The 13,252-nt window shown below is 36.5% G+C and overlaps 1 protein-coding gene across 14 annotated transcripts in view; it reads right to left on the minus strand.

The window, feature by feature from the left end:
* Positions 1–434: 434 nt before the first annotated feature.
* Positions 435–13,252, minus strand: part of LOC100369518 (uncharacterized) — a 39,587-nt gene continuing 26,769 nt past the window's right edge. For all 14 annotated transcript variants that reach the window (XM_085492027.1, XM_085492022.1, XM_085492026.1 and 11 more), the window contains 8 exons: positions 11,322–11,436; positions 10,408–10,659; positions 5,724–6,989; positions 4,610–4,692; positions 3,058–3,204; positions 2,571–2,662; positions 1,515–1,644; positions 435–869 (listed from right to left, as the gene is read on the minus strand). In XM_085492027.1, the coding sequence (XP_085348153.1) occupies positions 804–869; positions 1,515–1,644; positions 2,571–2,662; positions 3,058–3,204; positions 4,610–4,692; positions 5,724–6,989; positions 10,408–10,659; positions 11,322–11,436 (2,151 nt within the window). In that variant the 3' untranslated portion in view covers positions 435–803. The remainder of the gene's footprint in view (positions 870–1,514; positions 1,645–2,570; positions 2,663–3,057; positions 3,205–4,609; positions 4,693–5,723; positions 6,990–10,407; positions 10,660–11,321; positions 11,437–13,252) is intronic.

Consider the following 13,252-nt stretch of genomic DNA (forward strand, 5'->3'; position numbering starts at 1 on the left):
AAACTATTTAGGAAATTATCAAAGTTTCTTTTCATTAAGTTATTTTACAACACTGGGAAAAAAAACGTTTGGTTCTGTATCCATATCATATAAAACTCTAATTCCTTTAGTCTATTAATTTCCCAACCATCATCAGATACTAATTTGAGAAGTTTAAAAAAAAAACCCAGATCATTTAACTTCTCATAGCTGTTTGCCATGGTGATATTAACAGTTGTTGAACCTGGCCATGATTTATTCCTGTAGAGATGTACAGCATAGATTTCGTTCCCACTTCTGCTAATGAATATTACACAGGCCAGGTGAAGTTTCTGTTGATATCTCAGAGTCTCAATTACTGGATAAACTTAAGGCATTAGTATTTGCACATCCTTCCATACTGTTCAATAGGCTTTAGTCAGGAAGAGCAGTGCCAAACACAAAACACCTGAATGAACCAGTATTCGCTCAGCTCCCAGAAAACTTGCAGGTCTTTGGGTATCATCAAGGTCAACATGTACAGGAATCCAATTTCTCTACATACTACGATATAAAATGAGGCAGTGGCAGTATACACAACATCACTAAGCATGAAGAATCAAAAACCAAAACAGGAAGCAGACAATTCTTCTTTTCTCAGTCTCCCTTCAATATACCAGAATGCCTTGGGAGACGAAGAGTTTACGGTTTAATCATCCTGTGATAAAAGTTAGCTTTGAGGGATATAAGGTTCACCTGCAAATTGTGGTAATTGTACATTCTGTTTTCAAGCATATATGGAAAGAATATTGCACGAAAATGGTACAGCACTGATAAATGCAACATCATAACATCTCTTCAAAGTTTGCCATAATGTCACTCTGTCTGTTCATATCAATAGCACCAGCCATCTGTGGAAGACAAAAAAAAAAATAAGTAAAAGTTATATTTACTCTGGTGTCAACAAGTTATGCCATAACAGAATCATCATCGTTAAATAGAAAACAAAATAAGTCAACAATTTTGAAACAACTGCATTGTAACGTGTTTGGCATGATGTATAATGCAATTTAATTTTGATTACAGTCTACGCATGTCAGAGACAGGGCCCCATATGTATATGTTAAAGCGCTATGGTCGCCACCCAGCGCGTGTTTGAATTTGGCATAAACAATGTATTTCACACAAGTTGTATACATCGCTATGGGTCCCACATTGAACACACTGTGCAACAACTGTAGCACTTTAAAACAAAATGTCTGTCAGTTAGCAGTTTTGAATCTGACCTGAAAAACAAAACGATGTGCATCAAGGTCCCATACTTGAATTGGATGATAAAACACATGCATATGTCTCCCCAGAAATGTGATATGATCAGCCAGACTGACAAAGCCTACATGCAAATGAACATTGTGTGAGGTAATAGCTTGTACAGCAGGTCATGGTGAGGTAGGAAAGAGTTGACCAATCCCAAATTTGTCCTAAGTTGAGGTGACTAAAACACAAGTGCTTTTCGGAATGGAGAAAGCCATGAGCCAATCCAAACAATTACTTACAGCTTCCCGTCGGCGCCTTTCTTGTTCTCTCCGCCTCTCTCTTTCCATCTGGGATTTACTTTGTTGTTTCTGTAATTCCTCTTTTTGTGTGTGTCTAGCCCTTTCTAGCGCATCATCTTCTTCCTTTTCTCTGTCAAACATGATGAACAAAAATTATTTGTAATTTAGTGCAAAGCAAAATTAGCATATATATAAAAAAAAAAACATTTTTAAAGGGGAGGTCTGAGCAAACAACATAATGCATCCAAATGAAAACAAATGTGAGAGAATGCAATTTACAGTTTTTCATCACTTTTCATTCTTTAGATATTCAACTTTTCAGCAAAGGATTATGGGTAAAGTATGGCATATCTGAAGTGCATTCAAGTCCTGTAAATGTACATCACATGTTTATTGCTCTATTAATAGCATATGCTATAAAATCCGCACATGCATTACCAAGTTCTGGTTAAGGAATGACAAGAACACTTGATTTTGATCATTTTTAGTAGCACCAATATGGCAACTATTTGGCCATTTTCAATGACAAAAAGAATGCATATGCCTGTACTTATGTATCCCACGAGATGTATGATAATATTTTGAAATCTGAATCATCTGTTAAGATATGTCAGAGACGACAGCTAAACAGCTTTCATTAGAACAAAAAGTCCATCAGTCGACCGTTTTAAAATCATGTCTGCGAAAAAAGTGATATTTATCAAGGTTTCATGCACCAAGTCCACCCATTGTTGTGACAGGTACTTAAGATACAACAAATGTAATTATTGATTTATATGCACTGCTATTTGAGATGCGTATCTAATAGAAGAAATATGACTTTTATTGCACCCCCCCAGCTAGATAAAACATCAAAGCTATCGTCAATCTCCTGATGCAAACCCCCTAAAAATCACATCAATGAGTAGTCCTACGTGTTTCCCAAAAAGTGTCACAATTTTGAAGTAAATAGACAGTAAAAAGGAGTAATATAAAAACAAACTGTACAAACAATGATTGTTGTAATATGTAAACAACCCTCAAGTCCAAATCTGAAAATTACTCTCTCCTACCTACCTTTGCCTTTCTCGCTCCTGTCGTATCCGGTCTCGTTCAACAATTTCACGTTGCTGTCGTCGACTCTCTTCTTGTGTACGTAATGCACGTTCCTGAAACAAATCTCAATCTTAGTAATCCATGAATATAGATATTTATCAAGCAGTTTATTGTTTGTAGCCAAGAAATGTTGACAAAAACTATTGAATGATGTCTTAGTATCAATTTCTAATGATATCTACTGTCATGAACATGAATACCACAAATTTAACAAATGCAATGCAATGTTTCAAATGAAATCATAGCAAGAGAAACAAATGCATTAGGATTTAAGCAAATTTTGTAACAAAACACCCACCAGATAATTGTATTGTATTGGATCAATAAAAACCTGTGATATATGGTGAAATATGTGTAGAATCAGCTCCTGATGAACAGGATCCGTTAAAGGTCTTCACTCAAAAAGGACCACACACAGCAGAGATGCCTAAAAAGAACAGTAACTCACTCTTTCCTCTTTTTCACGGGCCTGCCTTTGAAACTGTTTATAGCTTGTACGAGCAGTGGAATGCAGTACAGTGGTGGCACCAGAACTAACATTCACATCAGCTTTGGCAAGGTTGGACCAGGAACCAATGTTACGAATCTTGAAGTCCTAACAGAGAGAGGAGAAACGTATTGAAGATAAAATACACAACCTGGAACATTTTGGCAGCAGCATGGTTGCAAAACTGAAAACTGCCAATTTTTATAATTCATTCAAAGTTTTAATTTAATGACTATAATGATATGGGAATTCACAAAATTATTTTGCTCTGGCATTTATTTTATGAAGTTTTCATCGTGTTTGTTATCTTTATCATAGATTTAAATCAAGATAAACGTTGAGCTGTGACCCGGATCTAAGTGAAGAAAATCACAAAAGCCGGCTTTATTTAACATTGCATAGTGTGATATACTAAACAGCACTAATAAAATGAGTAATAAAATAGTGCTTTGGGTAGAATTTAGTTTTTCCTTGAGTGATTCATAGTAGAATTCGAGTTTATATGGAAATCATTTAACTGAAATACACAAATGTGTATAGTGTGAGATGATCCAATCATTGTCAAATAAGGCTACTTTGGGTTAGGTTTATGATACATGGTGCAAGAAATTTATTGTCAGGTAAATGTTTAGTAAAAAAAAAAACTATAAAAATGAATCAAGTACGTGATAAATAGTTTATTTCTTGACATTCACATGTTGTTAAGGGAACATAGTAACAGGTACACAAAGGTCACTCTGATCAAAGTTAAAAGGTTTCAAAGCAATGTGTGCCAACTTTGTATAAATATTCCAGTAACTGCTATGAACATGGTCATTGTACCAGAGAATTATCAAAGTTTAACGTATGTGTTGTCAATCATCTTTAATCTCATCATCAAACGATGTGTGTGACATGATGTATATATAAAGTTTTAATATGATTGGTTAAGGCATGGCGGATATACGAGTTCAGAACACTCATTAGGACAAAATGGCCATCAGTCAAACAAAATGATGTTGATCACATTATGTTATTGCCAAAATACTTAATTTTAATGATTTTTTAGCACAAAAACAGCTACTATGTGATGATCTTGAATTGGATCGTGAACGAAAAGATGCATGTACATGCAGTCCAGTACAGTCTTGTTTTGAGGAGAGAGATGCAAAGATGGATTGACAGGGTCCAACAAATACTGTGACAAATGAGAACAGAGGTGCTGTTTATACATGTACCATTAAGTCAGGGATATATGCATAGTCATGACAATTTATTGCATATAAGAATAGTACAGGAAAAATTTGTATTCTCAGGGAAAAAAATATGATTAAATTGCCATGGCATATAGGAAAAGTATAGAAAAAAATATGTATTTCTGTAGTTCAAATCATATTAATATATGTAATATAGGGGACATAAATTACATTTTATTTGAGTTGTATTTTGTGCAATAACACGTGTCAATAAAAAGTAGGTATTCATAAGGGAACACTAATGTCAGTATACATCACCAACAATTCTGGCTTTTTACCTTTTTTGATACAGGATGTACACTCTTTTTCAAATTCTCTCCAATACCTGGTGACGAGACAGCACCAACATTAAAAGAAACGCCTGGAATAATGAATAAAACATATGTATGTTTTGATATCTACATTTAACTAACAACTCCCCAGTCAATCAATCTGTGATGTCATTAACATTACCTTCTTGGTGACCACTAGATCTAAGACCTGACGAAAGAACTTTTGATTTTGATTTGATCCAAAGTACACAACTGGTCAACAACCAGTAGAGTGATATGACAATGACAAACATTATAATATAAACTATAGCAGTATTTGGTATTCTGAGAAAACTCAATTTCAAGGCCATAGCAAACACATTATTTGACATGCTGTATTCAAATTAATGTTTCATACGAATTGGGCGATCAAATTCAATCAGAGGATTTTTTTTTTTATTGTTATGTGTATGTAATGATATATCCGTACACCATTTTGAAAAATCCCATAACCGAGTTGGTTGAGTTTCAGACATTGACATAAAGCCGAGGGTATCTTGAAACAGAATGAATGTGTAATTTGCACTCAGTACATATATTTATTACTTTTCATGTATGGTCATGAGGGTACTGTACTGCTAAGTGGCAAAACGTGTTGACAACCTGTCAGAAATGAATAATAAGCATGGCACTTGTAAATAATTACTTTCATCTGGGTAGGAGTAAAAGTCACATTTGTTGTGCTGCAGTGAGACTTTCACGTCATTTTTATATAATTAAATGCTGAAGCTTCTAGAAATAGCCAAAATGAATAGGGAAGATTTGTGTCAACAGGTATTGTGTTAAGATATGCACCTTAAACAGTGACTGACACAGAAGATGAAACGTGTATGCTTCACACTATCTCGCGTTTGTATAATGTTCAAATACAAAAGACAAACTCTTTCAAACCCTTATCCTGCAAGCCCCATGTCGATTGGCATTCACCTTAATACCTATCATATGATATGCAAACAAAATTTGCATATCGTTGTTCTGATTGGTAGCTCTATGTTATTCCCTTTTTCAGAAATTTATAAGACAAGGGTTCCTGCAATTCATCTGACTTGGCAATCTGATTTAACAGAGCAGAAATACTTACCATGTCTTTGTGGTAGCTTATGGACATCAGGTTTCTGTTCAGACTTAGGAGGTTCTGTTTTTGGTGGTGAAGACCGAGATATCTCTGGAGGGGGTGATGGCGTATTACGATCAAAGGAATTGCTGTCCTCATCACCAACCATAAACTTAACTGCATCAGGCTCATGTGGCGGAGATGGTAGTTGCGGTGAGTATGCCTTGTCTTCTACTGGGCTAGATTCATTTGAGGGTTGCAAAGCTGGTTGTATGACAGGTTGCCTTGCAGGCTGTGACATCTGTTCCATTTCGGCATTTGAAACAAGTTGAGCCACTGCATGCGACATGGCTTGCGTTCTAGGGTGCAGTGCAGGTTGTATCACAGAGTGTGATGTAGGCTGTGTTACATGATGAGATGTGCGTTGTGACATTGGATGCGACATAAGTTCAGTACCATGTGATGTGGGTTGTGAAATTTGCGACGTTGGCTGTGAAATTTGCGACGTTGGCTGGGTAATGTGCGACGTTGGCTGGGTAATGTGCGACGTTGGCTGGGTAATGTGCGACGTTGGCTGGGTAATGTGTGCCGTGGACTGGGCAATGTGTGGCGTGGACTGGGCAATGTGTGGCGTGGACTGGGCAATGTGTGGCGTGGACTGGGAATTACGAGACGTGGGCTGTGAATTGCGCGAGGTGGGCTGTGAATTGCGCGAGGTGGGCTGTGAATTGCGAGACGTGGGCTGGGAATTGCGCAAGGTGGGCTGGTCAATATGCGGTGTTGGCTGTGAATTACGCGACGTGGGCTGGGCAATGTGCGACATTGGTTGCGTAATATGTGGAATGGGTTGTGGAACATGTGAAATAGGTTGCGTAAAATGTGATGTAGGTTGTGTTAAATGCTGTGTCGTGTGTGACATGGGTTGTGTAACATGCGACATGGACTGTGAGACCTGGGACGACATTGAAAAAGACATAGAATCTGATGTTGTCATTTGATGTGGCATGGATTGCATCATTGCTGGTGGCATAGTGTGCATCATAGGATGAGAGATGGGTTGAGTAATAGGTTGTGATAAAGCTTGCAGCAAAGACTCTGGTATATCTGGTATTGACGGTTGTATAGAATGGTGAGATACTGATTTTGATCCATGCGAGAGCTCTGGCTGATTCACAGGTTCCTTGATAGGCAGTAATACTGGTGGTGTAGCTAGTTTTGATGATGCTTTTGACTTTGGTGGTGTAACTGATTTCGTTGATCGAGTATGAGACTTGGAAGGGGTGGTAGTGTGACCTGCAAAATTCCAAACACATATAGATACCAAATTGAATAAAATATTGGAAGCACATATAACTGATCATTTATAGCAATAACATAATGCAATGGTTTTTAAAATAAGATACAAGAATAAGGGTATCGTGTACAACCCCCTGAAAAGTCACATAACCAGACACATCCAGGAAGGTCTTTCAGCAGCAAACATTTTACATGCATAACTGAGATCCGGGTCCGGAATGGTGAAAATGTGCGATTTCAATGCATTTTCGGCCTTAAAGTGGCCGCCATTTGGCTATCGTTAATGAGATCATGAAACAAATGCACATACATATTTGTGACATGATGTACCTTGTGTGTGTGAAGTTTGAACTCGATCAATCCAAGCATGTCTCAGATACGGATCCAGAACTGAATTCTTTAAAACAAATTGGCCGCCAGTCGGCCATTTCGAACCCGATCCAAAAAAAAAATGACGTGCATCAAGGTCCTATTATAGTTAATGTATGTACCAAATATGAACAAAATCCGTCCATGCATAACTGAGATCCGGGTCCGGAATGGTGAAAATGTGCGATTTTGATGCATTTTCGGCCTTAAAATGGCCGCTATTCGGCTATCGTTAATCGGATCATGAAAAAAATGCATGTGCATATGTCCCATATAATGTGTGATGTATGAGTGAAGTTTGAACTTAATCGGTCCATGCATGTTCGAGATACAGGTGATCACGGACGCACACAGGGCAAAACATAAGTCCCCGTTTTCGGACTGCGTCCGAACGGGGACTAACAAAGTGTGTAACTTATTGTAGTAAGTTATCAACATCTAGCACTACTTCAGCGTCAAATCAGCGCCTGGAATTGCTGTAATATCCAACTGCTGTGCTTCGCTGGGAAAATAATTAAGTTACTATAAAATACTCTATTTTAGCTAAAATAAATTTTCACTGAAAAAAACTTTTTTTTGTATGGACGAGTTGAATGTAAAATATAGGAAATAAGGTATATTCGTTGGAATCATTCATTATTGAACCATCCGCTAAAGTGATTGATAGTGTCAAACGAAAATCAAAGAAAGCTTAGAAAGAACTCCCGTGTGCTGAGAGTATTGATAGAAAAGCTGAAAACTAATTATGTACATCATGTAACTAATATGAACAGAACAGAACAAAAAAATTATGAATTATTATGCTAATTAGAGAATTAATATGAACAAATTTTAACCCAAAATTAATCAGGCCTGTCTATTGTCCTAGAGCATTTATGTACCAAATTTTATTCAAATGTGATGATCAGTAATTGAGATATCAGTGTTAATTAATTATGTTCATTGGGAGATTAATAAGCATAAATATTTACCAAAAACTAATTGGGTTTCTGCATAGTTCTCTTTAAAAGTTTCATTAAAATCAAATTTGTGGTTCTTTATATATCAGTGGAACATTATGCAAATTAGGTAATTAATATCCAATTAAAACTAATTAGGTCTCTGCATAATCCTAGAAGATCTATGTAGCAAGTCTCATTGAAATATGATGATTACTACTTGATATATCAAAAGCTGAAAATTAATTAATTATGCAAATTAGATAATTAATATGTACTCATATTACCCTAAAAACTATCAGGTTTGTGCAGTGTCCTATGACATCTATGTACTAAGTGTCATTGAAATGTGATGATTACTACTTGAAATATCAAAAGCTGAAAATTAATTAATTATGCAAATTAGCTAATTAATATATACTGATATTAGCCTAAAACTATCAGGTCTGTGCAGTGTCCTATTATGTCTATGTACTAAATTTCATTGAAATGTGATGATTACTACTTGAAATATCAAAAGCTGAAAATTAATTAATTATGCAAATTAGCTAATTAATATGTACTCGTATTACCTTAAAAACTATCAGGTCTGTGCAGTGTCCTATGACATCTATGTACCAAGTGTCATTGAAATGTGATGATTACTACTTGAAATATCAAAAGCTGAAAATTAATTAATTATGCAAATTAGGTAATTAATATTTACTCATATTACCTTAAAAACTATCAGGTCTGTGCAGTGTCCTATGACATCTATGTACCAAATTTCATTGAAATGTGATGATTACTACTTGAAATATCAAAAGCTGAAATATAATTAATTATGCTAATTAGGTAATTAATATGTACTCATATTACCCTAAAAACTATCAGGTCTGTGCAGTGTCCTATGACATCTATGTACCAAGTTTCATTGAAATGTGACAATTACTACTTGAAATATCAGAAGCTGAAAATTAATTAATTATGCAAATTAGGTAATTAATATGTACTCGTATTACCTTAAAAACTATCAGGTCTGTGCAGTGTCCTATGACATCTATGTACCAAGTGTCATTGAAATGTGATGATTACTACTTGAAATATCAAAAGCTGAAAATTAATTAATTATGCAAATTAGCTAATTAATATTGCACAGATTTTTACCCAAAACTAATCAAATCTGTGCATTAGTTTGGAGCATCTGTGTGCCAAGTTTCATCAAAATCCAATGAGTGGTTCTTTAGATATCAGTGGAACAGTCATGAAACAGCCAAAAATCAGCTAATTATCATGCAAATTAGGTAATTAATATGCATGGATTTTTACCAAAACCTAATCAAATCTGCGCATTGGTCCAGAGCATCTATGCACCAAGTTTCATCAAAAACTGATGTATGGTTCTTGAGATATCAGTGGAACAGACGGACACACATACACACACACACACACACACACACACACACACACACACACACAGACTCACTAACTGCAAAGACTCCCTTTTTGTGCTTCGCACACGGGAGTCAAAAAGAAGATCAAAGCTCCTATGTGAATATATGCAATTGTTTTGTGGAAAAAAAAAATATCCAGGAAACAAAAAATGTTGAACAACCAGCACATGTTCAGCACCAATATACAACAAATTTGATCAAAATCTGCTCAAAAGTTTTTTGAGATTTTGCTTACACAAACAGACACACCAAACTCAATATCCCCCCCCCCCCCCTTGTGTGCTTCGATACTTGCATTTTTAGAAACAAACTGAGCACCAGATGAACAAGTTTGAATTTTACTGAATTTCTTGAACACATGATTTGTTTTCCAACTTTGCATACAGATCAAGTTTCTGTCTTATTTTAATTGCAAGTTCAATGCATTTTTTGAGATGCATGTTATTTTTTTGCCCCAACAGAGGGCCTCATTCAGACTATATGATGAATGATATGCATTAGACTTTGCTAAAGTTAGTACAACTGAACATAGTAAAATCATGTTTCTGTGCCCTGAGAATGGCAATCATGTATGGAACCAAACAAATGGAAAAGACTGACAGATACAAATCTAACTTCTAAGCACAGACAAATTGCGCATATTCATAATAATAAAGGGTGCTGTCAGAAACATACCCACTGCATGTGCCTCCTTCTTTACTTTATGAGCAGGCTCTGTAGTTTGCATTGGTACAGTAGGTGGTGATAAATCTAACAATGTTGGTAATGCTGGTAGTGGCGATGTCATTGCTGGAGGTATCGGCTGTGGTATTGTTAATGGTGTAGCTACTTGTCTTGGTTGTCTTACTGGCATAGGAGATGCTTTGCTGCTTGGTCTACTCGGCTGTGCAGGTAATGACAGATGACTAGCCGCAGCTGCTTTTGAAGCTACGACATAAAAACAACACTCTTAGTTAAATGCAAATTGTGAAACTGACAAAGACAGACAGATACCAACTGCAAAGACACTCATTGTGTGCTTTACACACCGGAGTACAAAAATTGCCAATGTTCAATATGGGAACTGTAATGTAAGGACTGGCTGAATTACTTTAAATACTTTATTATCTTGCAAGGTATATTGCACCCGGATTATTCACAAAGCTTTGAGGTCTTAGAAATATTATCACTGGTGGATCCAGAAATTGGTGTGGAGGAAGGGGGCTCCTATTGACATGACCGAAGTAGACCTCCGGTGGGCTGGGTTTGTCAATTTGTCATTGGGGGGGGGGGCCCTCCCCTAAATCTTCGTGTGATTATATAACAAGTTCGATGGAGTTATGTGCAAATTGCAGTAAATAGAGGATTTGCCCAGACTGCAGTTAAATGTTCAGGTGATATAGACACATGCCAAGCACAATGATTAGAGTGCCCTCAATAGTGTCTTATGATGCGTTATGCTGAGCTTCCACAATCCCTTTGCCAGTCAGTCATCAATGGTCCACAAACCCTGTTGTAGTTGCTAATGGAAATCCACAGGTCCATCATACAACGGCTAATAACAGCGCAAGAGTAATCAAGTTGTTTTAATAAGATACAAAAAGACTTACCTTGAGGTGGCGTTATTTTTGGAGGTGAATCTGCTTTTTGATTTGAAATTTCATTTGCTGAATTTGATACTGGCACAGGCATGGGAGGAGACTGCATAGGTAATGATTGCATGTACTGCAGAAAAGATGAAAGGAAGCTATCAAGTCAATACTTTTCTAGCCTGAGAATGTGACAAGCATTTCATTGGTTTTAATGCTCTATTGATGCCTGGAATGGCTGCTACAATTTTGCTCATTAACCAAGACAATTCATTGCAATGTGAAGAAATGAGATTGTCATACTTTAGTCACCATCAGTTGTCCTTAATCGTCAGTATACTCAAAATCCCAAATTTCAGATTTACAGCACGCTAGATTTGTTTAAGCCAATCACTAGAGACATTAAGATGGGCATATTGAGAACGGATACGGATACGTCACTGATTTGTGCATGACCTCTGCGCGAACCAATGACGTCATCGGTTGCCTGGTCGTACGGCAGTCGTTTTGAACGTGATCAAGGCGACTGACTCGTAGTTGATTTCCGAGAGCTTTTCTTGCTGCCAATTTTGATTAATTTTCACTGACATTGATAAAATGTTTTATATTAGAGTGATTTTGTACATTTATGATGAAATAAGAAATATTGGATGCATTTTAGCTGATATTTATACCCACTAAAAACGAACACAACTGGTCAGCTTGTTATGTAAATAAAGCATACGACGCCAGGCATTTATGTTCACTTTTTCAAAAGGCGACGTGTACTAACCACTTACTATATTTTAAACGGAACTAAATGAATTATTCTTAAACATTTCAAAATGGCCATTCCCACGAAGAGACATGTATTTAAATGGATGGTAACGCATGACATTGATCTGCTGAAAGGGTTTGGGCAAACAGGCCTGGAACCTCAGCAGTGTGGATGGAAATAGTAAGAGCTCTGTCAAATGTCTGGGAACTAACTACTAATTCAGATTCCGGATGTGAAATGACGTAACAAATTTTATTGGATAGTTGTATTATAGTTGTCAAATGAGAGACGGGTTGACATGGTTCTGTTCCCGTTGTGGGTGCTTGTACTTATCGTTTTCTGACACCCGAGAACGCAATGCAAACGGAATTAGAACATGTTACATTCCTGTTACGTACGTAAATCTTAAAGTCTCTAGTATCGAGTTTCATTGATGACCGCAGAAGAAAATATTAGAAGCCACTCCGTAAAATGGTAGTCTGGTACCTAGCCTGTGAGAGTACTCAAAATTTGATTTACAGAAAGTTCATGGCATTTGTAAGGCAACAGTTTTTATTCAAAACTTAACAGCACATCTTTCACATTTGCCACATCCTAGCGTCAAATATTGCATGATAACCCCCCCCCCCCCATGTTGTGTCATTTTATGCGTTTTGATCAGTACCGGTATGTGGAATAAAACATTGGCGAGTGTGCCGTTTTTTTTTACTGTAGTGGAATGATAATTTCAGAAACCACAACATCTTATCCCATCATTTCCAAACACAACTGGCCAGCAAATACCATCCCTAGAGGACGATGTTGCAATGTTTTCACCAGTTGCCTGTCATGTGCTGAGCTACGTACAGTGATATGTAAATAGCAACTTCACCGAGTTGGGTGTCATGTGGTACTATGAACAATTTCAGACATCATTAATCTCAAAGTGGACGTAAATTTCATTATCTAAGTTGAAATATGATCCATTGCCGTTGATTTAGCTGCATGATTTTTTAGAGATGCAATTAAGACACCTTCAAAGGTAAAACTAGTATTGTAAAAGTTAACAGCTTTCATAAGAGCCAATTAAAATCATTTTACAATGTTTTTTCTAAATTCTACAGTGACAACACTCATTTTATGGAAATTTGCTTTTCTCACAACAAATGTTGCATCTTGTGTTTTTGTAATCACTGATTTCAATGTAATTTTGTTT

Source organism: Saccoglossus kowalevskii, chromosome 17 (genome assembly GCF_978046115.1).
Source record: "Saccoglossus kowalevskii chromosome 17, keSacKowa6.1, whole genome shotgun sequence".
In the NCBI taxonomy this organism is placed as follows: Eukaryota; Metazoa; Hemichordata; class Enteropneusta; family Harrimaniidae; genus Saccoglossus; species Saccoglossus kowalevskii.